The following is a 25,926-nucleotide window of genomic DNA, read 5'->3' as shown; positions in this document are numbered from 1 at the left end:
AGATATAGGTTTTGTTCCAGAGTATCCTTTGAAGGATGTTGTAAAGGAAACAGCCTTAGAAGATAGTCTTTTTCCAGGGAAAAGGAACCATTTACTTTATGTCCATAATAATAAAGGTGATGGCTTCCTCTGGGGCAAAAGTTGGACATGTTTGCTTACAATCTGTTTTAAAGGATTGGGGCTTTCTAATTTTGGGGGTCCTAAGCTGGGATAAAACCCACTGTATGCATAGCATACACTTGGGCTGCCTGCAACACCCCGGTGCAAATTATGGGACAAGAGGGACAGGTACAAACAGATGCTCGTGTCCCATTATGCTGTGAGCAATAAAGTCCTTTGTCTGTGACTCAGGATTTTCATGTCTTCTGCCAGCATTGCATTCATAAAAGCATGGCAGACTAACTTGTTAGCTTGCAAGCAGGGTAAAATCTCAGATTGCTATGGCTTGAATCTCCCCTCAAAAACTCACGTTGAAATTTGTTTGCCAATGTAAAGATATTGAGAGGTAGGACCTTTAAGAGGTGATTAAGAGCCCTCGTAAATAGATTAATGTTGTTATCATGGGAGTGAGTTTGTTATTGCAGGGGTGAAAAGGACGAGTTCAGCCTTATTTTCTCTCTCTATCTTGGATGCTTGCTTGCCATGTGATGCCTTCCACCATGGAATGACACTCACCAGATGCTGGTGCCATGATCTTGGACTTCCCAGTCTCCAGAACTACGGGCCAAATAAACTTCTGTTCTTTATAAATGACCTAGTCTGCGATATTCTGTTATAGAGAATGGAGCAGCACATGATGGACTAAAACACAGACCCTGCCTAGTTCTTGACAGGAATAAGGAGGATAACAGAGAAAAAGTGATCAAGCAGTAGTGAGAACCACGTTAAGGTTGGACCATCTAAATATATGGGCAGGTCTGCATGGTTGTTGAGATTTTCTAGCAGCAGGGCTGTTGAGGAAGGAGTAAAGGAGAGGGAAAGAAGCTGAATAGTAAAATAAAATCTCAACATAGGAGATTCTTCTTACATTCCAGTTTTGCTATAAGAGTAATTCTGGAATAACCTGAGAGATAGTCATTGATGAGGGGAAAAAATGCTAGGGCTTTAAGTCTACTTTCAAAATCTTTCTTGCTTTCTTCCCATTCCTATTTAAAGTTCCTCGTGCAGACAAAGCAAGTGCACAATTAATTGAGTTGATGATTACCTACAGCTTGATACTTTGCCCAGTGTAGAACTTTCATCTGCAATGTGTGACATTTAACACAAATTCAGTGACAGTGTCTTTTCTATTAAATGTCACAGCTCTTCCAGAAAGCTGTAATTGAGCACATTTTTTTCAACTCTTCAGCTTCTTAATCTCCAAGTCTCAGAAGGGGTTAAGTCCAAGCAACACTCATTTAATTTATTGTATGCTCTTGATCACAGGAGCCTTGAGAATAGTAATTAGTTACGGATTAAAATGAGGCAGCCCTAAGCACACAAAAAAATGCAACAGGACTTTAGAGAGACTATGATGGCTCACAATAAATGCGAGGGAACTTGCACTAAACATTTTCCACAAAGCATCCTGGAAACTATTTGAGCATGTCAAAACAAACTCCCATTCACACTATTTTTTCCTTATTTCCTTTGCAAACAAAAATAGATTTCTCTTTTTGTTTATTTTTTTCACTTCATCTTCTCAAGCTAATCCAATTCACTTTCCATTTCCCCTTTTCTATACATTTGTGTATGTGAATTAACGGGACAGGAAGCTGACCTAGAGGAAATCATAAAAAGCTCATAAAATAGCTCCACATGGGAAACAATTTTGCAAGAACATGGCTTTTGTTAAAAATTGTTGTCTCTTTGTAATCTCTCTATAATGAGGCAATCTTGTATTGATTTCTCTTGGAATTTGTGATAGCAGTTTTTGACTCAATGCACAATCTGACCATGCTCTGGTAGTCAGGCTTACGCTACTGAAAGAAAGAGGATGAGCAGAGAAGAGACAAGCTGTAAAAGGTTTAATCTGAAACTTCTCATGTGTCTAAAGGACAATTCATCTGATTACCAGAGGAAAGGATACTTTTTTTTTAAGGTTCAAGAGCAGCTTGGGCAATGTAGTGAGACCCCATCTTTAAAAAAAAAATAGCTAGGCATTGCTGCAAGTGCCTGTATTCCTAGCTACTTGGAAGGCTGAGGTGGGAGGATGGCTTGACCCCAGTAATTCAAAGATACAGTGAACTATGTGCCACTGCACTCCAGCCTGCTTGACAGAGTGAGACTCTATCTTACACACACACACACACACACACACACACACACACACAGAGAGAGAGAGAGAGAGAGAGAGAATAAGTCTAAAAATTCTTTGCCAGTATTTTTGACATTTACCCTGAAAGAACAATACAGACCCACACATCAGCTGGGGGAGGGGTAAACCACCAGCCTGAATTTTTAAAATCAACAGGCTTTTAACTCTAGAGTTTCCAAAAAAGAGTAGACTCAACACTAAAACACTTTCAGTACAAGAAGAATTTCTTTGTGAAAGCAGTTGTCTCCTTCCTGCTGCTGTCAGCCCTACTGCTGTACCTTCAAGCCCCCCCAATGCCATTAGGCTCCTCCACTGGATGGCATAGTCACCTAGGATGGGATTCACTTGGCTTCATCCAACTCACTCTCATTCCAGTTTTGTCTCTATCTTGTTCTTAAAAGAAGTCTCCAACATCGTATGACCCTGATTTTTTCCTTTAGGTCTTTTATTTTCCTCCAAGGATTTTGAAGTCCTTGTGAAATGAGCATAGTATTAATAAGCTTACAGAGTTTTTGTGGGAGCTAAATGATGATGATGACGATAAAAATAATAAGACTGATACTAACAAGTAACATTTATTGAGCAGTTTCTACAAGCCAGAGACTATGCTAAGTATTACATGAATGAAGACATTTGATTCTCATGACAATGCTATGAAATACATATAAATACTATTTTACAAAATGAGGAAATGGAGACACAGAGAAGTTAAGCAACCTACCAAAATTATATGGCTAGCAAGCAGTGGGACTAATCATAAATCTGGTACTCTCCGTGATGTCAAGCTGCTCACAAGAATTGGAGGGAAGAGTCTAATCCCATCCCGAACCCTGGGCCCAAGAGGGGAACTGGGGTGGGGGGGCATCAAATAAATTGGTCTAAAACAGAAAGGGCTTAGAGGTCAAGTTTGTGTCCAAGTCCTAGGAGAAAATTAAAAGGATAGAATTTGGGCCATAAAATGAAAATCAGAGCTCAATTCAGTGATAGACAGGGACATGATAGGAGTGAGTGCAAGCTGGCTCCTATCTGAACCCACCGTCTGTTTTCTTGGCCCATGGTTTCTTAATATATTTGACACTCTTTTCAGAACATGGTTTTGTGTACCTCAGTTACCTCAATTTCCACTGCTTTGAAATATGACTATCTAGCCTATGAGAAAGCCTCCAAATTGTTCCAAAGTGAGTTTTACACCCAATACTCCAATTTATTCTCAAAATGTGATGAAACCCCATAGTGGTCTTTAGATGGTGGTAACTGACAAACATGCATTTTATGTATATAGCCTAACCTCAAGGTCTGTTGAAACCACCGCAGAAAAATAAAGCCCCAAATGGTGTTACCCATGAAATGTATTTAGAATAAGAAAGACAAGAGTGATAGAAAGTCACTGATAAAAGGAATCTATCTCAGAGACCCAATCTCGGGATTCCCCACCTCACACACTTTCCACAGAGCCTGAGTGATCTCTCTAATTCCATTTGTTGGTTTGGAATAATCTAGAGTATCCCACAGGATTAGATCCAAAGTCCTTATGCGGCCACAAGGCCCACAGCAACTTGGCTGCCGTTGGCCCTGGTTCACTGACAGACTGCTGGCCTCATTCGCACACTTTCTCCTATTCAGTATTTGAACAAATATTTATTGAGGGTCTATTATATACCAGTGAGCAACACCAAACTCAGCCTCTGCTCTTAAGTCTTACATACTAATTGAGGAAACTGTATCGATCAAACAGATCTAAGATTACAAGTGTGAAACATAGTGTGGAGGAGAAATGTAGTTTTATGGGAGTCAATAACAGAATCTTACTAGGAAAGGGGGTCAGGAAAGGCTTACCCAAGGAAGTGACACTGGAGCTGTGATCTGAGAGATCAGGCTGTTAACTAAGCGAAGACAAGGAGACAGTCCAGGCAACAACAAGACCAGAGGCAGGCCTTGAAAGCCTGATGAATAAGACTATTGCTACCTCTCAAGAGCAAAGGCAGGAATATCGAGAGATGAGAAAGGGAATCAGAAAACCACTGGACTAAACTAAGCCAGGTGTGGGAGTTGGAGAAAGGGTGGCAGGAGGGTGGATATGATCAGATTACCATTTTCAGATTATCCTGACTACACTGAGGAAACAAGATGAAAAGAAATCCAACTGGTTTTGAGTAGACCAGAAAGTATATACCACTATAGTCCAGAAAAGAGATAACTGTAGCTTGAATTGAAGTGATATTAATGGAGATGGTCAGATAAATGGTCAGTACCTGATAATAGACTTGACATAGGAGGGAGAGAAGGAGGTATCATCAGTGCATCCAGATTTCTGGCCTCTGCAACTGAAAGGATGATAATGTCATGTGCAGACATGAGCAACACGGGACAAACCGAAGTGCGAGTGGAGGTGGGCAGGTTTTGATTGGCTGCTTTCTCTCCTGTCTCCAGCACAATCACTTTGTTTCATTTGTATCACAGCAAGACTTCTCAACCTCCCATTGTGTGGTCCAACATCAGTGATATGTTCACTGCCTCTCATATGCATATTGTTGGTTTAAGAATAAAGCCATTGCCCATGTAGGTCCCTCCACCTGGAATTTCCTTCCTGTGTTAGTCCATTTTCACATTGCTACAAAGAACTGCCCGAGACTGGGTAATTTATAAGGGAAAGAGGTTTAATTGGCTCACAGTTCAGCATGGCTGGGGAGGCCTCAGGAAACTTACAATCATGGTGGAAGGTGAAGGGGAAGCAAGGCACCTTCTTCACAAGGTGGAAGGAAGGAGAAGTGCCGAGCAGAGGGGGAAGAGCCCCTTATTAAACCATCAGATCTCATAAGAACTCACTCACTGTCACAAGAACAACATGGGGGAAACCACCCCCATGTTTCAATTAGCCCAACCATATCACTTCCTCACTAGTTAATTCCTTTTTATTTTCTAAAATCCCAGCTTAGACATCCAAGTACCCTTTCCTATCCCAGTACTTTTATACTCATGCCAATCTCAACTTGAAATTTTCTATTTTTGTGCTTTTGTGCATTAGACTCAAAGTTCCTCAGAATCAGGAAGTGGGATTTGTGTTCACATTTGCATCCCTGATGCTACCACAAGGTGTGACATATGCCTGATGTTCCACAACTCTCTTCTCATTATAGATTAAGAATAATGGACATGGAGCAATGATGTAACTTCCTTAGAGTTGCTGAACTCAGGTCAACTTGCTCAAAGGAGTCACAGCACTGAACCTCACACTGCTTCCTGTGCCTTCCATCTTGACATTAGTTAAGGGCTGGAATCATTGCTGTCTGTTGTTGAGCTGCTTATTAGTCACAGATGTGAAGAATGGCTTGAGCCATTTCCTGGGAATTAGGAAAATGAGAATTGTGGACTGCAATTCTGCTGTTAACTTGTGAACTCTGTACCAGTTAGAGATTCCGTAAAAGCTTGAACGACGATAATATTTGGCAAGTGGGAGGTAGAGACCATGGCTTCCTGAAGCAAGTCATGTGTGTCTCTTTACACTTGCAAAACCAGGTTGGTAGAGAAGAGGAGAAACAATGTGATCGTGATGGAGTCAGGGGGCAGTGGCCAATCAAGCTCCTTCAAACAACTTCACTGGCATCAACATGCCATGGAGATGCCCTGGTGACATTATTTCTCGGGAATGAAGAGATGCGACGTTTAAAGGGGCCTGATCCATGGAAGCCACATTATGAAATCCTAACAGTGGTGCTGCTGGGATTACAGAGGGTCAAGATTTTTCCTTCTGTTTTATATGACAGCAGTTCAAACCCAAGGATTTTTCCTTCTTACTCCCAGAAGCAGCTTTCTTCTTCTTTTTCTTTTTTTTTTTTTTTTGGTCTGAAAATGTTAAGTGTTTCTTCACATTTGTATCTAGGAATGCCTATGTGCTCAACCAGTATGAAAAAGTAAATTTTTTTCTCCAAGATATCAAAGCATGCTTTTCAAAATTCGAAAACACATTTCTCATACAAATATATAATGAGCACATGTTCAAGATGTATTTAACTCATTAGCAAGGAGACAGGCAGGATAATTTGGCTCCTTAATGAGGGTATAGGCAAGATGGCAAAGCTAGTTCAAAGGCAGATGCAAAAAACTGATGCAGCTATAGCCAGTGTGGGAGAGCTGCTGAATGAGATTGCTAAGTTAGATACAAAATTAGATACCAATTTTTATTGGTCTGGTTCTGCCAACCAATAAAACCATCTTCAGAATTATCTTCTCTGCTGGACACAAATCATTTTCACCTCTACTAGGCAAAAACCACTTGTACCCTATCATTTTCTACATGTCAACATCTAACTTTACCACATCTGTGCCCCAGTCAATGGTAAACAACCAGGTTATATTTTCATAGAGTCAGATAGGTATCTTTAAACATCGAAAGGATATATAGTTTCATGTTGCCTGTTTTCCAAGTTTTGGATACATTTTCTTAATAAAAAGACCACATGAAGAGAAATGACATACCCATTGGTATTCCAAGATACCCAAAGTAGGTTTCAGGTGACAAAGGGAGATAGGGTTATAGGGGAAAGAAGAAAAAATGGATCCCCACTCCACAGATTGTTTTAAAAATAATCTAACACACATCATCGTGGAGACTTTTCCTGTCAAGAAAACAATAAGCCCTCCCTTGGCATTTTGACTGCAGGTCTCTTGCTGATGGGAAGCTGAATGATGCCGTTCTTTACATGTCCTAGCTGCTGGTTAAGCTCTATAGATTGCAAGGGCATTTCATCAGTTGGCTTGTCCTACCATTCACTACATTTCACTTCATTCATTCGTGTCCCAGGCACTGTTTTAAGTGTTGGGGATCTAACAGAATAAAGACACATGGCTTCCGCCCTCATGGAATTCACATTCTGGTAGAGGCTGTGATAAGCAAAAAAAAGAGTAAACAAATACACAGAATCATGATGAACTGTGAGACTGCCATCATTCTGTGATGAAAAGCAATAAGAGGGGTCTACTTTGAATAAATTGGTCACTGAGACCTCTCTGAAGAGGCAGCATTTACACAGGGCATAAGGCATGAGAAGGTGCCAGTCATGTGCAGAACCAGGAGAGGGATGTTTCAGGCATTGGGAACCACAAGTGCATAGACAGTGAGTATGAGAGTAGGAAACAAGGAAGAGAGTAACATAAGCAAAGACCAGAAAGGTGGATGGAGGCAAGATCATGAAAGTCTCCACAGGTCACAGCAAGAAATTTTGAATTTGTTCTAAAAAAAAAAAAACAGAAAGACATTAAAGGGTTTTGTGCAGTGCAGCACCTCAGTTTGTATTTAAAATGATCAATCATGGCTGCATTTAAAATGATCATCCATGGAGAATGAATTCTGATGGCAAGGATGAAAATAGGAAACAACCATTTGGGAGTTCCCTGCAGTAGCCTATGCAAGATATGAAAAGGCCAAACCAATGTGATGACTGCAGAGATGATACATATTTTGGAAGACCACAGCGGTCCTTGCTATTGGATGTGGAAGATATGAGAAAAGGAATCAAGAATATCTCCTGGGCTTATGTAACCAATGCATAACAGTACTATTGGGTAAGGTGGTGATTTGGGGAATGGAGGTGGCAGAATTGAGATTATTTAGGCAGGAAGTAAGGTTCCATTCTGGATTTATTAAGTTTTCAAGATTGAATGGACTTTGACATTCAATCTTGTATTGAATGGATACGAGCCTAAAGCTCACGGGTGGAGATTTCAAGTAATTGGATACGAGCCTAAAGCTCACAGAAGAGGTCTAGGCTGGAGGTATCAATTGAGAGTCTCAGGACATAGATAACATATAAGTCTCTTACATTTATATAAGACTTACATTTATATAATGTAAGTCTCTGAGAATAGATGAAATCCCCAAAGGTAAACGTGCAGATAGACAAGAGGTCTCAAATCTGAGAGACTTGTGTTAAATACACAAGAAGTAAATTAATAGTATCAAAGGTTTAACATTTCCATGTCTTTCTTACCTTTTACTGAAACCATCCAACCATGTCATGATTTAGTCTATTTCTTTTGCGGAACATCTTTAGTGACTGCGGTGAGTCTCATGTGTATGTTATTAGATACAATGACTGTCAAGAGATTTCAACTATATGTATATTTTGGAAATGTTATCCATATCTCGCTCAGTATCACTGAATTCCCAAGGGAATAACACAGAAATAATATTTTCCTTCTCAATGGGCTTCCAAACACTTTCTGGTACCCTCTTTCTTGTCTACCAAGAACTCCCCTGAAAAAAAGGAGGTAGGAAGTGCGAGGATATATGGCAGAAGAGTGAAGGGAAAATGTTACCTCTTCTTCTTCAAGCAGAATGAGCCGAACCACAATAATGTGAATTGCATTGCCAATGCTTGGGTTATGGAACAACCCAGTGACCTACGGTCAGAAATAGAAAACCATTAGCTCCACATGAAGAGATAATAAATAAACACCAGAGAAGAAAATAACATTGTAATGCACATAAAATAAAGGTTTTCTTATAGGTCAGAAATGTTTGGTGGTGTGCTAAGAAGAGTGAAATATGCCCACGGCTCATTCCACATTACAATATTTAAACACAATCTTTCAGGGTGATTGCTTGGCTGTGTGTTTGAGGGATTAATATTTTTCTTTTCTTAACCCAGCCCACAGTATTCTCCTCTTTTATTATCAGTTACTCAGGCAAATACCTTTTCCCATCTCAATAGGACTAACATCCTCTTGAAGGCAGAAAACATCAATAACGCAAAGAGAAAGCTTGAAATTAGGAGTCATTAACTTTATTCCAATTCTATTTCTAACTACTTTGAAGAAATTATGTTCTAGTTCTTTGCCTCAGTTTACTCCTTTGGTTTACTGACATAAACTGATGAGACAAAGCCACACGAAAAGGATTGAGTCACGGCCGGGCGCGGTGGCTCACGCTTGTAATCCCAGCACTTTGGGAGGCCGAGGCGGGCGGATCACGAGGTCAGGAGATCGAGACCATGGTGAAACCCCGTCTCTACTAAAAAATACAAAAAATTAGCCGGGCGTGGTCGCGGGCGCCTGTAGTCCCAGCTACTCGGAGAGGCTGAGGCAGGAGAATGGCATGAACCCGGGAGGCGGAGCTTGCAGTGAGCCGAGATTGTGCCACTGCACTCCAGCCTGGGTGACAGAGCGAGACTCCGTCTCAAAAAAAAAAAAAAAAAAAAAAAAAAAAAAGAAAAGGATTGAGTCACTTGGTAAATACCTACCAGATATATGTAACTAATAAATTATAAAATGTTCCCAGGATACACATTTTTAAGGGAAAGACTAATTTATCCTGAATTTTCATCTATATTCATCCTTAGGCAGGTACTAGATTCACATATATATTTACAAAAATAAGTTAAAAGGACCCCAAAAAGGCCTTTCTCATTTATTTATGTAAGCATTTCTAATGACATCTATTCACCAGCTGCCCCAGCCCTCATGTAGTCCACTATACCATGTTCATGATGGTGAGGATATAGGACTCCACATTCTCACTCCCGTGGTATTCAATCATCTTTGTGTCAGCCACCACCAGTGTCTCCACCCATCTCTCCTTGCTGATGGAACGCCGAGAGAGGCTTCTGCCTGGCAAGTTGTGCCTCTCCCACTTCTCCCGCCATAGCTCTTGCTTCTGGGAGATGTTAACACTGTCTAAACAGTAAACAGAAGACAATGGTCTAACACTGTATATGTCTCATATATTATTTATTTATGTTAGTAAAGATGCAAGGCCATAAGTTTAATTTACATTTAATAATATAAACGCAAGTTTTTACATACATGACTGAAATAGACCACTTTAAATGAATATGACCAAGAGAAATTTGAATCTTACAGAGAGGTTCAAAAAGTACTTTATAAAAATGTTTCTTACCTATTACATTAAATTATGTCTTCCACTATTGAAAAGATGTAACCAACAATGGGAACTTTCTCTTTCTTCTCCTCCTCTAAATTATTTAGTGCTTACTGTGTGCAAGGCAATATACCTGGCTTTCAAATGACACATTGTTTATCCTCATGAATGACAGAAGTACATATTCTTCTCTCCATTTTGCAAATGTGGAAATTGATGCTCAAAGTGGCTGGTTAAATAACTTTCCCAGAGTTGTGCAGCCCATCAGTCAGTAAAAGATCCAGTATTTTCTATGCCCCCAAATCATGCATTTTTAAAAATATACATCACACTGTTTCCTACAGAGTAAACATGTATAAAACTGTAGTATATATGAGCTGAAAACCTGCCAAAGGTTCCAGGCATTCCACTTGAAGAAGGCACAAAAAGAGGTGGAAAAGATCCAAAGAAGGACAGCAAAGCTATCAAGGTGACTAACAGGTTTTAGTATGAAAAGGATTTGACACATGAGGGTCATGGTTTGGAAGACGAAATCTAGGAGAGGCTATAGAACGATAAAGAAAGTCAGACAGTAGCTGCACGGAATCATTCTCAAAATCCCAGAATACTGTAAGTAGGGAGCATGTTCTAACTTGAAAGAGGTCTGTTTAAAACCAAAACGAATAAAAGGCTACTTCACACATCAGGAAGCAAGTACTTAACCCAAGTGGAAGTCAAGTGTAAAAAGTTCCAGTGGGCTCAGAATGGCTTAGGGAGCCGAGGAAAGACAGGTTGACCAGAAGAGAGTAAAGAAAGAAGCCTGGGCTGATACAGGGCAGCGCCTGGGTCTTTGAAGATTCCTATCAGGATCACAGCCACAAACACTTCCTGCCTCTCCCCCTCATCTACACCCTGGGCCCCTGGCAGGGGCAGAACATCGAAGCAGAGTGGCTAACCTCATGTCCCCTTCCTAATCTCTGGTAATGGCCATCCAGTCTGAACTTGAATACTTCCAGCAGGAGGAGGGGACACTCAACAACTCACAGGCCATCTTGTTCTATTGGGAAATTCTCGACTGCATTGAGCTGAAACCTGCTCTCTGTCATTCCTCCTCGTTAGCTCTGGTCCTGTTCTCTGAAGCATCTAGAACTACACCTCCTCCTGAGGCCCTGCCTCAGACCCTGAGTTGGGACAACTAACACCATGTCCTGCCCTCTCCCCCTGGTGCTCTCTAGGCTGTGGAGTTGCTTACATTGATTTGTGTATAACCCTTCCTGGTTCCTCAGTTTCTCTGTCCATATGAAGTTAGAACATGTTTGGCGATATTGACAAAAGAAATGAAACATCATCATAGGTCTAAATAAATTCAAACTCTAGCGTTGTGAGTTTTACTTCAAAATAATAATGCTGTACTTTCATGTAACACTTCTGAGAAATAATCCGGGATTATGTAAACTTTGGAGGGAAGTCCTGTGAAGATTTAAAAATGGGGAGATGGTTAACCCCTCATTTGTGCTGGAACCATTTTCTAGTTTCCTTCTCCACTCACTTTGCACGGGGAAGCATGAATTCCCTAAGAAATGTCAAGATTTTATCAATGGTTTCTAACTTTCTGAAACCCCCTCCCTCATTCCCCCATCAGCTTTTTTTCCGTTTTGAATCTCACATGAATGTTTCAAACCGCTATCTGCTTTCAAATGTCTCTGTGTAAGCCAAGCAGCCAGCCCCCTTTGAGCCCATGTGGGCTGGTGTTTTCTGAAATGGCTGTTACAGGTTGGGCTGAGTACAGGAATCCCGTCAACATGGATTCGGTCTCATCTTTCTCTCAGGCCCCTCCTATTTTGCTGGGTGGGTACAGGTCTGTTCTAACCAGGAGGCTGCTCCATGCCACCCTGACCTTGTGTGTGAGGGTGACTGGCAGACAGTTTTCTCACCCAGTGCCCTCACAAAGCCCTTGGGGCCTTAGCCCTTCTTCTCCCTTAGCCCCCGCAGGCTCAGCATCCCTCCCCTGGGTGCCAGTCCCCTCACAGAGGCTTCAGCTCACCTCAGCAGGCAAAGACTGTGCCGTGCACAGCCCCTCATTAAAGCAGAACCCTGTGCTCCTGGCTGCAGCCTCGGTCCCCATCCTCAGATAACTACTGTTAGGTGCTAACAGGAAGCTGTCATGGGTGAGAAGCGTGTAGAAAAAAGTAGTTTCTCTGCTTCCTTTGGTCCTGTCTTTCTTTACTTACTTCTTCTTTACTCTCCCCTTTTTCTACCTTTTATCCCTCAGTGTTGAAAAACGGAGTTGCTAGGCACTGAATGTTTGCATCCTGCCGAGACGCAGATAATGAAGCCCTAATCCCCAAGGTAATGGTATTTGGAGGTGGGGCCTTTAGTTGGCAGTTAGGTCGACATGAGCTTGTGACAGTGGAGCCCCCATCATGGGATTTGTGTCCTTATAAGGAAAGGAAGAGACATCAGAGCCCTCTCTTTCTCTCAGAGAGAGGAGACATGAAGACACAGCAGGAAGATATATATACATCTGTTTCTCTCTCTCTCTCTCTCTCTATATATATATATATTCAGTGCCTATATATATATATATAGAGAGAGAGAGAGGGACAGAGATGTATATATCTTCCTGCTGTGTCCTCATCTGTCTCCTCTCTCTCTTTCTCTCTCTCTCTCTATATATATATAGGCACTGAATATATATATATACATATTCTCTCTCTATAGGCACTGAATATATATATATATATATATAGAGAGAGAGAGAGAGAGAGAGATCTTTGACTTGATCTTGGATTTCAAGTCTCTAGAATTGTGAGAAATAAATTTCTGCTGTTTAGGACACCCAGTCTATAGCATTTTGTTATAGCAGCCTGAGTTAACTAAGACACGAGTTTTTTTTTTTTTTTTAAGACATCTTTAAAGTTACTTTCATTTTTCCAGCAAATAGGTAGTTATTCAGTAGTAAACAGTCATATAGGAGGAAATGTGGAAATGAGAGATGGGATCTGCTAAAGGCATATATCTATTTAAAAATTTTCAACAAAACCTACATTAAGCACTTATTAAAGTTCAGGTCCTATACTAAGCTCATAGCACCATACCTCATTTAACTGTGCCAACAAATCTATGAGATAAGCCCTCTTACGATCACCTTCTTATAGATGAAGAACTTGAGGCTCAAAAAGATTAGGTAATTTTCCTAAAGTCACATAGTAAATGACAGATTCAGCCATCTGTGTGATTCCACTACAGCAACAACAAATATTTATACAACAGATTTTCTGGGCAAGGCCCGAGTTACTCTCCTGAATAGAGACAAAGAAGTATGTGATGTGATCCTTGACTTTACACAACAACCAATCTACTTGTGGGTAATAAGACATGAACATAAGAAAAATTGTCATCACTGGGGTTCAAGTAATTCCCAAAGAGAAGTATCAGTTATATTATAGATAGTGCCAGAAGCTTTGCGGAAGTGGTAGGATCTGAACTGAGCCTTAACAAGACTGAGCTGGGGAAGAGGACTGTATATATGTGCGCTGACTCTGTCGAGTTCTAGTGAAATCTCAGATTTGATGGAAGAAATGTTTCTACTAAGCAATTTCAGAAAGTACGAGAAACCAGCCCTATACATTTATCTCCAAAGCTGATGACAAAGACAGCCAGTTCTTTGGGTCAGGTGAGGGGCTGATGATTCTGGGAAGCTCCCCTCACTATTTTCCATCATACACACCACTCTGTTTAGAGACCCCTCTTCTCAGCTGGCATAGCTTCTGGCCACACCTCAATCCGAGTACTTTTTATATTGCTATAATTTCCTGTTATTTAAGGGGCTCTCTAATTAGGCTTTAAGCAACTAAAGGGTTAGAAAAACATCTTCTTTGGCCTTTGCCCCAATCCCAACACCATAACAGGCAAAAGTGGCACCCAGTAAATACCAAATGCACAAGCAAAGAACTGAAGATGAATCAGAACCAATGTATGAACCACACGCAAAGAAGAATTGCCAGGTTTGTCAATTTTTTCCATTTGATGACTTTTTTCATTTAAGGAATTCTCCCCACGGAGACCATGACATGTTTGTTTCAAGCAGAGAAATCCAGCCAAATGGGCAGCTTAAGTAAGGAAAATTTCCAGTGCTGAGAGAGAACAGAGCACTGATTTTCCTAAATGGAAGCTAACAGAGTGCAGATGTCTGTCCAGCGTTGTCTGAGGTGGTCAGGATACCTGAGCACTAACAGAGCAGAAGTCCTAGAAGATCCCTGGAAAATGCAATTTACTGAGTACTTTTTCCTTCCCCAAATACTGCAGGCAGCTCTTCACAAAGCTCTATTTAGGGATTTTGCAGGTGGCAGAGCCCTCACCTACTGCTGATCTCTGAGTCAGTGTACACTGCAGCCAGGCATGGATCATGCCTTGACGAAGCCACACGGAGAACCTGGAGTAGTGCTAGGGAGCAAAGGAATTGAACATAGATGGCGGAAGACTCTGGAAATTACAAAGCTTCCAGTACATTCAGGGGTGCTTTTTAACGTGCCAGTAGTTTCCAGTGTGAGCAATGAGGCTGCCTATTCTACTTAGAAAATTGCTCAAGGCTCTGCCTCCAGCCCAACCCTTCCCTCATCTGGATTCTCTTCTACACCCTTATATCAGATTTCCAACAGAGAAGGATTTCTGCCCAGCCCACGTTGACCACTAACTGGAAATTGGCCACTAATTACTACTGCCTTGTTTGAGATCCAGCTTCCCCCAAGATGACCTTCTCAAGTTGATCTTCTCCAGCCCACACTGCACCTTCTAGACAAATGAGACCCAGTACCCTAACTGTCCCACCTTTCTGTCACCACCTCTGCAAGGTTTCTGAAACATGACACCTGGGCAACAACACAGCAACACAGACACTAACAGCCATCTAGGATCTAGTGCCTATCAAGAGCCCAACTGGTGCTAAACAGTCTTGGATTTGATCATTTATCTTAATTCTCACATTAAAACATGTAGTAAATCTTATTGCCATTTTAAAATGAGAAAGCTAAGACACAGAGAGATTATAGAGTTTATTCAAAGTCTCATAGCCAGTAAGCAGCAGGACCAGCATTTTAGCTGGGTTAGTGTGAATCTTATTTAACTTAGTGGCATGGAGATGGGGATGGGGTTTCTGGGATCACCTGTCTAGAAATTTTCAGCATGAGGAATGGAAAGGATCAGCTCAAAAAAAAAATCATCTGTTGAAGAAGTTGGACCCAAAACCAGCTGAGCCCTAGTCCTCCAGGTCACCAACAGTCTTCAGCAACACATGAAGGACATTTGTCTATGAGTGCAGTAGGAGGTAGGTGACCTTTTGATACTAGATTTCTGGAGACAATATCCTGCTTCTTTATATAACTCACACAAGTGCTACTCAGGGAAGATGTTCTGGACCCAGTGTTCAGGGCTGGAGAGATGGTCCTATCCAGGCCCACTATTGATAGCTGCTCACTCCCCATGCCTACTGGCCTGGCCCAAACCACCTGTGACCTTGGACAAATATTACTGTCTCTTCCCCTGTCTAATGAAGGCACTGAATTGAATTCCTATTTTTTAAGAGTCATGGAACCTTTCCTTCATACAAAGATTATGCAAAAAGTAAAGAAAAGAATGAACCCTAAAGTTGCTGGGGTCATGGGGTGTGTTGGGTGGCCCCAAAGGGGATACCATATGGCGCATCTTTAAACCACCACCTGACACCATCTCTGGGGTTCTTCCAGTTCTAGTGTTCTCTGAGTTGGGCAAACACACCTTCCCACTGCCAAGGCATAATTGTGAGCTATCTGCCACTACCACACACTTGCACCCAGATTCTCTTCTTGGCAGGTCATCGTGGCCTTCCCCAGCAGAGTCGAACACCAGTGCAGGTGTGTGCATCCATTAGCAACAAGGGCTGAGTAGCCAGAGGGGCCCATCTCTCCGGGCCAGCTTTGGGTAGATTTGAAGGGTCTCCGTAGGAAGCTCATGTTTACTCCACAAAAAGTTTACCTCATTAACTGAGAACAAAAAATATTTTTTTACATTTGAGTAACAGACTATCCATTTCTCAAAACTGGCCACTGTTGAAGTACAAACAGCTGCCTTTAAAGAAAGAAATGAAGCAACCTGAGTCTAAGTTGTTAGAAACTGCTAGATCCCCAAAACAAGTACATCCCAGCTTAAGGGTACGGACAAAAAGTATAAGCACCTGAAAAAAAAAAAAAGAAGGAAAGAGATGTATTCTCAAAGGCTGGATGGTCCTGCCTGACACTGCACTCACTTCATTCAGAATATGTCAAAAAGGAAGATGGAAATGATAGATCATTTGGGACACGTGACTCTTCCCAAAATACCAACATAATTACATTAAATGTAAATAAAAAGGATGTTTGAAGATCCTTCCAGAGAGTCAATAATCTGAACGAGTCGAGAATTTATAATGAATTTATATTAAATCCATTGTTATTTATATGTTTATATTAAATATAATAATGGATTTATGTTAAATCCATTATTATTTTGTTAATTATTTAACACTTGGAACGCAAAGTAATTCCACTGATTTGAGGTCTGACCCCACACTTTTTTCCGTTCTACACTCTGATAGAAATGTGCTGATGCATTTCTCACAATGAAGACCAGATGTGGAGGAGGCTGCTGGGGGCAGAAGTAAAATAACAAAAAATGAAGTAATCGACCAAGTGGATAACGAGTCCCAGTATGCTTAGACATCAATAGAACTCTGCTGACACACTTCCCTTAGCTTAGTGACTGAGGATTGGGGAATAACTCATGGACTTTCACGCTTCATCCAAGCCTCCACAAAACATTTCTTACAGTTTCTCTGTCCTCAATGGTGAGCTGGCCATTGCTGTAAGTGTTCAAAAAGAGTTTACTCCTGCACAGTTACATTTCATGTAGGGTATAAAGTTTCTACCAGCCTATAAAACAAAGACTACCTATATTGCGACTCTCCTACTGGGACATTTAGTACATGTTTACAAAGCTCTCTAGACAATGAGTCCTAGTTTGTTTTCAGAGCTCCCATTAATACCTAGTGTTCTGAGGAACATCACTGGAAAAAATACAACTTTTAGGGAATACTAGCTCAGGAAGGAAGTGAGATTCAATGAATACTAAAGTCTTTTCATATCATAAGCCTGTCATTCTATGATGATCTATATAGAAATGAAAGGGAGCAAAGTCTTATCCAGGAACCATACAGTGGGAACGGAATGCTTTCTTCTTAGGGTTCTCCCTGGTCTTAAGGACAGTTTCCATCTTGTCGGACCAGAAATACTGTTAGTTAAATAGAGCCACTAGGGAAGCAGGCGAGACATGGAAGAGAGGTCTCTTGGAAAACGGAGTCACCTTTTATCTTTGGAAAGATAGGTGATGGACCACCAGGGAGTCATGCTGGCATTTACTTAGGGCTGGTCCTGAGCTTCAGCAGGACCTTCCAAAGACAAGACCATGCTGGAACTCCGTGTCTACCTCCTTACACATCCTGGCAGCACTTTTAGAGATTACTCACTAAGACCTACAAGCATAGTATGTGCTCAATAAATACAATGCAAACTGCTTGAGAGGCTTTTCTTAATGTTCACACCAACCTAAGGCTAACTATTGACCTAAGAAGAAAAAATGATCAATAGTGCTGTCTAAATAGATCAATAGTGCTGTCTAAATAGATCTGGGCTATCCTAAGGTGAGCCCCCTCTCAGTGTCCCTACCCCACTGGCCCCAGCCCTTCTCTGTTGTTTGTATAAGTCCTTAAAACTTACCAGGTCAAATACTGAACATGCCTGAGGCAATTTGTGCATTCCTTTATGATGACTGTGTTAGACTGCCAATTGTCCTCAATATTTGTTCTTCCCCTTTTCCTCCTTGATTTTTTTCTGGGTGCATGGCTTCCTAGAATATAGACTAAATTTCCCAGCCTCTCTTGCAGCTAAATTCTGACCAATAAGACACAAGGGGAAGGGCTACATGTAACTTTCAGAACTTAAAAGGAAGGCAGAGCCCCTTCTCTTCCTTTTCCTCCTTCCTGGCCTGAATGTGGACGGTTTCAACAAAGTGGATGCCAGATGTTGAAGAAGATGGAATAATATAGAAGATAGACAATAGAGGGAGCCTGGGTTCCTGACTGTGGAGATAAAACCTGGGATGTTTTATTTCCAAATTCCATTTATATGTGAGAAAAATAAAAGTATTTTTCAACTTGAATAGAAGAGGGCTGTTTTGTCTGTTTTGTTCACTCCTTTTACCCCCAGCACTTAGAATATTTCCTTCTACTCAGTAACAATATTTTAAATATTGTTACTGAGTAGAACAATCTTATGTGGGATTTTCTGTCACCCAAAACCCATATTATCCTAAGCAAGTGACATGATGACTTAACTCTCTCCTTCATGTTTGGAGGCACTATCTCTTCTCAGAGTCCGTAATCCTAGGCGTGGGTTGCTTTCATCTCCAAGTGACAGCATTCAATCTGTCCCCTCAGATCAGCAAGTTGATAAGGTATAAATAAACAGTGAGTGCTCTTTTACTACCTTCAGTCTGTTAACATAGGAATAAGACTGATTTCCCACAATGGCTTCCAAAAAATAGTATTTTCAGAGAAATCATATATTTACTCTTGTTCTGGAGAAAATAATCCCATGAGTCCTATGTGTATCTTCTTAAGAGAACTGAAGGTACCAAGGTTTACTTGAGAGGGAAAGTAGACACTATTTATGCTTGGAAACTTCATATGTACTTTTAAATGAAGCAAGAAAATTCTGGGTGATTCCCACTGGACTGCTTATTTAGTAACACTCTCTCCACTGTCATCAAAAGGTCAGCAAGTCTGTTAGTCGGAAGCCTGCAATTCAGCTATCTCTGTAGCTGCTACACCCAGCTGACACATAACTGCTTGATATTTCATTTCATGAATTTGACTGCAGGGCATAAATACATTTATGTTCTTCCCATACTCCCAGATTGACAAATGTTAACTTGGTGAGTCAGCAATAATCAAGCTCAAAGTCAAGAGTAAAAATTCTCTATAATTAGAGAATATATCATAGAGACCTTGAGAAACCATCTGCTCTTTCAACAGAGAGCAACAAAGTAATTCCATGCTGATGAGACTTCATTTTTAAAGAACATGAAAGAGATCATATTTACATATGGTTATATTTACATATATATGGGCTTATTACATGCCTGTGTACACGTAAGCATATTTACAGTTCATTCTAATTATCTAATTTCATAAAAATAAAATGTCCTACATGCCAACTTATTATAAAAATAGTATGTATGTTCATTCAGCTTTTGAAATGTTCTGTTTGAACTAAAAACAAAACACACATGATCAACTCCACAGATGCAGAGAACGCTTTTGATAAAATGCAACATCCCTCCATGATAAAAATCCTCAACAGACTAGGCATTGAAGGAACATACCTCACAATATAAAGAGCCACCTATGATATATCCACAGCTAACATCATATCAAATGACCAAAAGCTAGAAGCATTCCCCTTGAGAACCAGAAGAAGATAAGGATGCTCACTCCCACCAATTCTACTTAACATAGTACTAGGAGTCTTAGCCAAAGCAATCAGGCAAGAAAAGAAAATAAAAGGTATCCAAATAAGAAGAGAGGAAGTCAAACTCTATCTCTGTTTGCAGAGGATATGATTCTATACCTAGAAAACCCCACTGTCTCCTAGATCTGATCAATGACTTTAGCAAAGTCTCAGGATATAAAATCAATGTACAAAGTTCAGCATTTCTATATACCAACAACATCCAAGCTGAGAGTCAAATTAAGAATGTAATTCCATTCACAATAGCCACAAAAAGGATAAAATACCTAGGAATACAGCTGACCATGCAGGTGAAAGATCTCTACAAGAATTACAAAATACTGCTCAAAGAAATCAAAGATGACACAAACAAATGAAAAAACATTCCATGTTCATGGATAGGAAGAATCAATATTCTTAAAATGGTCATCCTGCCCAAAGCAATTTTTTTTTTATTATACTTTAGGTTTTAGGGTACATGTGCACAATGTGCAGGTTTGTTACATATGTATCCATGTGCCATGTTGGTTTGCTGCACCCATTAACTTGTCATTTAGCATTAGGTATATCTCCTAATGCTGTCCCTCCCCCCTGCCCCCACCCCACAACAGTCCCTGGAGTGTGATGTTAAAAATTCAAATTTCTTCTCCAATTCTTTTATTAATGTCTGACTTTATAACAGAAAAACTAAGGGCTATTCTCCCAACCATCGAAATTGCTCCTCTAGCAAAAGCAATCACATAGTAACCTATATAATTACTTAGAAATATAAACCTATGCAATTTGAGTTTTCATTGATTTCTTGGTTGTTTAAAAGGCAGAAAAGTAGACCTAGGGAAACATGCAAAATCAAGGAGAGAAAAATTACCCTTTTGGTAATAAGCCAGCCATTCTTCTATGATGGTACTTGACTGGTAAAAAGGTTCGAAAATAAGAGCCAGCATTTCTATTAAGGAACTACTGACACATAAAGTATAAAGGGAAAGACTCAACACAGAGAGCCACATGAACGCACTTTCTGGTGAAGGAAAGAACACTTTGGTCTAGAGAAGTCCAGGCCAATATGGTGGCTGCCAGCTACATGCAGCGATGGAAGCTTGAAATGCGCTGTATACAAAATGAGATGTGCTGGCTAGATTTCAAAGACTTGATATGATAAAAAAGAATGTGAACTATCACACTAATAAGGTACATTGATTACATGTTGAAATAATAATATTCTGGATTATCTTGAGCTAAGAAAAATATTAACATTAATTTCACCTGTTTTTTCCTTTTCTTCACTTGGCTACTAGAAAGTTGAAAATTACCTATGTGACTTCATTGTGACTCACATATTTGTATTGTAGAGCACTGGTTTAGAGCTCAAGACACTTGGATATCCATCTAGGGTCTCCTAGTTATTTGCTATTTTATCTAAAGTCAGACTCACATAATTGCTGTAAGAAAGGAGTCAAGCACCGTACTTGCCACATAGTAAAGTCACAGTATGTATTATTCTGTTTTCTTCAATCCTATTTGCAACTAAAGAGATGAGGTCCATAATAGATCAAAACTCTAATTCCTCTTGTTTTCAGTTAAGGTTTATGTAATTCTGATTAGGGAGAGCCTTGTCTTTAATCAGCCTGGCTGTTTTATCCTCACCCTCACCTTGTGAAATGGCTGCCTAGTGCCTCACCCACTAGAACAAAGTGACAAGAAAGCATAATTCAGTTAAGAAATTTTTATCAAGTATTTTTTCATTCTCTTTTTCAAAGAGAGAGGGGAAGAAATAGAGACAGAGGGAGAGATCAGTAAATCGTGACACAGCGATTTATTTTAAAGAGTAACTTCCTGTCCATAAACGAATAAATAAAATGTCGTATATACAACGAAATATTGTTCAGCCTTATAAACAAAGGAAATTTGGACACATACTGCAACATGGATGAATCTTGAGGATGTTATACTAAGTGAAACAAGCCAGTCACAAAAGGACAAATACTGTATGATTCCATTTACATGAGGTACCTTGTGTAGTACAGTTCACAGAGGCAGAAAGTAGAATGCTGGTTGCCTGAGGGTGGGAGTTGGGGAGGAAAAGGGAAATGGGAAAAATTGTTTAATTTGTACACAGTTTCGGTTTGGGGAGATGGGAAAACTTCCGGAGAGGGATGGATGGTGATGATGGTTGCCTAACACCAGAATATACCTAAAGCCACTGAACTGTACATTTAAAAATGGTTCAAAAGGTAAATTTTCTGTTATGTATATGTCACCAAAAACTTTTAAATCAACTTTCTAAAAAAGTAACCTCCATGGTAGATGGTGGATGTCAATTTGGATACAGATTCACCCAATGTCCTGCACTTCAGTCGTTGCATTGACAAGTCCCATAGTGTCCCTAAAGAGACTCAATCCTTAATCACTGATTCACAATCACTAACACGTGCTTATTAAGGTGTTAATGTTTCAGTACTTGTAATTGGAGTTATTAAAATCAGGATTTTCTGACTAATCATCAATTAACAAATTATAGCCGGGCACGGTGGCTGTAATCCCAGCACTTTGGGAGGCCAAGGCAGGCAGATCACGAGGTCAGGAGATTGAGACCATCCTGGCTAACACAGTGAAACCCCATCTCTACTAAAAACACAAAAAGTTAGCCGGGCATGGTGGCTGGCGCCTGTAGTCCCAGCTACTCGGGAGGCTGAGGCAGGTGAATGGCAGGAACCCAGGAGGCGGAGCTTGCAGTGAGCCGAGATCGCGCCACTGCACTCCAGCCTGGGTGACAGAGCAAGACTCCGTCTCAAAAAAAAAAAAAAAAAAAAAAAAAAAAAAAAAAAAAATTATAATTAGCCAGAAATTCCATTGTCCAAAACCTTTCAGTTGTCCAAAGCATTCCAGTTAAATGAGGTTTGACAATAACAGAAATTGAAAATTCTTTTCTGGGACCCTAACTGGATCCTTGATGGCAGCCTGGTTGGTTTTTCCCTCATCTAATTAGAGATAGAGGTCAGGGATAGTGTCACAGCTGGTGAGGGCAGCGAGAGTCTCCTGACATCATGCAGCTGGCTTTCCAGGAAAAGCAAAGGAAGAGAAGTAAGTCTGCACTGGGAGGCTGCTTCCAAGATTAGAAAAACTATGTAAAGGCTCAAGTTTGAGTTAATTTTTTCAATAGAGATATTTACTAAAGCTTCATAACCTCTGTGATGTTATCAATACTGACAAACCAGTCTTGGCTTCACCTATGGGCCTCTGCCCACTTCTGCCCTCTTGAAGCTATTATAGTCTCCTAGGCAGTTCTTTTTGGCTTAATATGGTCAATGTGAAATGCTGTTCTCCATAGTTCAGCTTGCTTTTTTGGACTATACATTTTAAGCATCTAAATTTTGTTGTCTAATTCTTTCACTCCACTAATTCATTGTTAGCCCAAGAAAAAAGCTTTTTATTACATATCTCCCTCTCTAACTCCTCTCTAACATGTAGTTTAAAGCCTCCAATCTTTAAAAATAGGAGTTCTGGAATGTCCTCTTCTCAAAAATGGGATAATGAATTAAATATACTTAAACTGTGATATTTAATTAGGCATAAGGTGTTGTGTATGTATTCAGAAACTGCCGGGCTCTCTAGGGAAAGATAAGGTACAAATAATGCCTTTTAATCTCAAGATGTTCTCTTATTTATTGGAGAAGACAAAAACCATCCATAAGAAACAGAATCACACAAATGGTAAGTGACTAAATGTCACTAAGAGTGATGAGAGGCATTTAAAGGGAAAAAGAGATCAAGGGAAACTGAATTCAGTGAGCACCTGTTTGTTTCCCATTGCCATGCCAGGCCCAGAAATTACAGAGATGAGTCAAAGCAACTTTATTGCCATTAAGGGACTCACTATCTAGAGAAACAGATTGTGGGATATGATGAGGTTTCTCTTCAAATAACCCGATCAATCTTTTATTCTTTAATTCACAGTACCCCACTCCTTTTTCCCTTTTTCTCCTTTTTTTTCCTTTTAGCCTTTGTTAGATGCCCAGACACAATACCACAATACCAGGCATTATCAGTACCAGCTCACATTCCTTTCCTTATTTAGAAAGAGGACTTTCTAGCTTATTACAGACACCCCTTCCCCTTTCCTCTCTGCTTTCTTTTACGTGCCCACCTTATCTAAAAAAAATCAAATGTTTAGCCAACCGGGATTAGTTTAGATTATACAGCCTGACCCTGGCCAATGGAGAAAGGGTACAGGGGCAGGACTTGCTTCAGGAATAAAGGCTCTCATGCCCCTTTGTTCAGGTGTGCTCTCACAGCAACTGGCCAAGGAGGCACCCCTCCACGCAGAAGTAAAATTGCTTTGCTAAGAATCCTTTGAGTGTTGAATTTCCTTAGGATTTTGAGCGTTATTCCTAACAAGATGGAACAGCCTTACTTCTCAGGGTGGTAAGCAGGTCTTTGGGGGTGTGCAGAATGCAACTAGGCAGAGGAAAGGGGAGAGCCAACTGAGTAAGCAGGATGAACAAAGGTGTGGAGAGAAGAATGAACGTCTGGCTTTTTGAGAATTCAGAATAGCCTGGATAATTCCAAACTGCCCAATTCTAAGTTACTTCCATTTGCCAAGTGACCAGGGGATATCAGCTCTCCTTTATAATGATGTTACATTTTGCTTATTAAAATCATCTTATCTTTCTGAACCTACACAAGCTGGGAGGAATCCAGCAAGCCTGCAAAAGATCTGCAGATAGAAGCTGGGCAGGAATCCTAACTTTGCTGCAAAGTTTCCATACAGTGGACCATTCTCATGTCCCTAACTGAGCAGTAACTCACAAATCATGGTTCCCAGAATACAAATATAAAAATTGGAGAATGCCAACCAGATAAGCTGAAAAAATGTAAAAGGGGAATGAGTGACATCTCTATATTCTTCTCAATAGTAATATATTACATTCAGATGTTGCTTTAAAGCTCACAGAGCTAGTGCCTTTAACACAGTAGTTGCTTCTTCTAACAACCTAGGGGTAAGAGAGCAGATATCACTAGCCCCATTTCCCCAATAGGTCTATTACATTTTAAAAAGCTTAAGTTAAGCTCAGGCACAGTGGCTCGTGCCTTTAATCTCAGCACTTTGGGAGACCCAGGCAGGCAGATCACCTGAGGTCAGGAGTTTGAGACCAGCCTGGCCAACATGAAGAAACCCCGTCTCTACTAAAAATACAAAAATGAGCCAGGTGTGGTGGTGCATACTGCTAACTCTCTTTTGGAAATAAACTCACTTACTTGTTTTAACTAAGTTTTTAAAAATATCTGGCTGGGCGTGGTGGCTTACGCCTGTAATCCCAGCACTTTGGGAGGCCAAGGTGGGTGGATCACCTGAGGTCAGGAGTTCGAGACAAGCCTGGCCAACATGGCGAAACCCCGTCTCTACTAAAACTACAAAAATTAGCCTGGTGTGGTGGTGGGCACCTGTAATCCCAGCTACTTGGGAGGCTGAGGCAGGAGAATCGCTTGAATCCGGGAGGCGGAGGTTGCAGTAAACTGAGATCACACCATTGTACTCCAGCCTGGGCAACAAAAGCGAAACTCCATCTCAAACAATAAAAAATAAAAATAAATAAAAATAAAAAGCTTAAGTTAGGAGGCATAGACATATAGATTAATGGAACAGAACAGAGAACTCAGAAATAGACCCACACAAAGATGCCTAACAGATTACTGACAAACGTGCAAAGTAATTCAAAGGAGAAAGGATGGTCTTCTCAACTAAGATGTTATAGTAATTGGGAATTAACAGGGAAAAAATTTAAAAAAAACCTTGACCTAATCTTTACTTCTTATATAAAAATTAACTCAAAATGGATTATGGACTTAACCATAAAATGTAAAATTATAAAAATTTTTAGAATAAAATATAGGAGAAAATGTTTGGGATGAAGGACTAGGCCACGAATTCTAAGACAGTCTATAAAAGAAAAAATAATACATTTGACCTCATCAAAATTAAAATTATTTTCTCTGCCCATGTGAAATCTGGAGTTTCATTTTTGGATTGATATAAAGCTCTAAAATTGATTTTGGTGGTGGTCATACCACTCTGTGCATATGCTAAAAACCACCAGATTGTTGTACACATTAAAATAGTGAATTGTATGCAAATTATATCTCAAGAAAGCTTCTACTAAAAAGAAAAAGCCCATCTGAGGAGAATGAAAAGACAAGCT

General features: G+C 40.3%; 1 protein-coding gene across 3 annotated transcripts in view; it reads right to left on the bottom strand.

The window, feature by feature from the left end:
* The window catches only part of ADAMTS12 (ADAM metallopeptidase with thrombospondin type 1 motif 12), a 367,651-nt gene that overhangs the window by 151,756 nt on the left and 189,969 nt on the right, over nt 1-25,926 (bottom strand). For all 3 annotated transcript variants that reach the window (XM_063619890.1, XM_055246206.1, XM_055246207.1), the window contains exons 4-5: nt 9,771-9,967; nt 8,612-8,695 (exon numbers count right to left, since the gene is read on the bottom strand). In XM_063619890.1, the coding sequence (XP_063475960.1) occupies nt 8,612-8,695; nt 9,771-9,967 (281 nt within the window). The remainder of the gene's footprint in view (nt 1-8,611; nt 8,696-9,770; nt 9,968-25,926) is intronic.

This window comes from Symphalangus syndactylus, chromosome 16 (assembly GCF_028878055.3).
Source record: "Symphalangus syndactylus isolate Jambi chromosome 16, NHGRI_mSymSyn1-v2.1_pri, whole genome shotgun sequence".
Taxonomy (NCBI): Eukaryota; Metazoa; Chordata; class Mammalia; order Primates; family Hylobatidae; genus Symphalangus; species Symphalangus syndactylus.
This window is presented reverse-complemented; position numbering and strand designations above follow the sequence as displayed.